Source organism: Lottia gigantea (genome assembly GCF_000327385.1).
Source record: "Lottia gigantea unplaced genomic scaffold LOTGIsca_181, whole genome shotgun sequence".
Classification (NCBI taxonomy): domain Eukaryota; kingdom Metazoa; phylum Mollusca; class Gastropoda; family Lottiidae; genus Lottia; species Lottia gigantea.
In genome coordinates this window covers 158,037-159,506 of record NW_008708320.1, presented here as the reverse complement: position 1 = coordinate 159,506, position 1,470 = coordinate 158,037, and the positions used below count along the sequence as shown (strand labels likewise).

Below are 1,470 nucleotides of genomic sequence, written 5' to 3'. Positions count from 1 at the left end.
TTCTATCAAAGATCCTGCTTTATCAGTCTGGTATACTGGTCCAACTTTAATCAAACAGATAGGTAAGATAAGGTATTACAGGTGAAACACCAAGTTGACTCCAGGAAACACTGGCATAGGCATCAGAATTGTTCTTACCTTGAGGAGGATTTGAAACCACGGCACCTAATCACCTAGCAGATGACAATCTAACTCGCTACCGACTGAGCTATTACACTGTCCTAACAGACAACAATCTAACTCTCTACCGACTGAGCTATTCCACTGTCCTAGCAGACAACAATCTAACTCACTACTGACTGAGCTATTCCACTGTCCTAGCAGACAACAATCTAACTCGCTACCGACTGAGCTATTCCACTGTCCTAGCAGACAACAATCTAACTCACTACCGACTGAGCTATTCCACTGTCCTAGCAGACAACAATCTAACTCGCTACCGACTGAGCTATTCCACTGTCCTAGCAGACAACAATCTAACTCACTACTGACTGAGCTATTACACTGTCCTAGCAGACAACAATCTAACTCGCTACCGACTGAGTTATTCCACTGTCCTAGCAGACAACAATCCAACTCTCTACTGACTGAGTTATTCCACTGTCCTAGGAGATGAGAATCCAACTCGCTACTGACTGAGTTATTCCACTGTCCTAGGAGATGAGAATCCAACTCGCTACTGACTGAGTTATTCCACTGTCCTAGGACTGAGCTTATCCACTGTCCTAGGAGATAAGAATCCAACTCGCTACCGACTGAGTTATTCCACTGTCCTAGGAGATGAGAATCCAACTCGCTACTGACTGAGTTATTCCACTGTCCTAGCAGACAACAATCCAACTCTCTACTGACTGAGCTATTCCACTGTCCTAGCAGACAACAATCTAACTCGCTACCGACTGAGCTATTCCACTGTCCTAGCAGACAACAATCTAACTCGCTACCGACTGAGCTATTCCACTGTCCTAGCAGTCAACAATCTAACTCACTACCGACTGAGCTATTCCACTGTCCTAGCAGACAACAATCTAACTCACTACCGACTGAGCTATTCCACTGTCCTAGGAGATGAGAATCCAACTCGCTACTGACTGAGTTATTCCACTGTCCTAGCAGATGACAATCTAACTCGCTACCGACTGAGTTATTCCACTGTCCTAGGACTGAGCTAATCCACTGCCTTTAAAAGACAGCGTTAGAGAGAAGTATTGATGTTTATGAAACTATCAACAGTATTGAATATTCACTGTTTAAAATAGTTTTCAGAATTTATCAAGAAACCAAAACTTGGTGAAAAAAAAAAGTTTTATATTTGGAATAATGATCTTGTTATTTTTCAGATGAGTTTAAATGTTTAGACAGACCAATAGATAAACCATTTAGACTGGTTTGAACTAGTAAATATTGATATGATATTCATTGTCTTTTGCACTATTTACATGCCAAGATATATTCTGCTATCTGTGCCTG

General features: G+C 41.7%; 1 protein-coding gene across 1 annotated transcript; it reads right to left on the bottom strand.

Moving 5' to 3' along the window:
• Positions 1–165: 165 nt before the first annotated feature.
• On the bottom strand, positions 166–963 carry LOTGIDRAFT_142532 (hypothetical protein; the record flags this gene model as incomplete). Its single annotated transcript, XM_009052402.1, has 1 exon — positions 166–963. A coding segment is annotated over one exon (798 nt), but the record flags the coding sequence as incomplete, so codon positions are not given.
• Between the last annotated feature and the right edge of the window lie 507 nt (positions 964–1,470).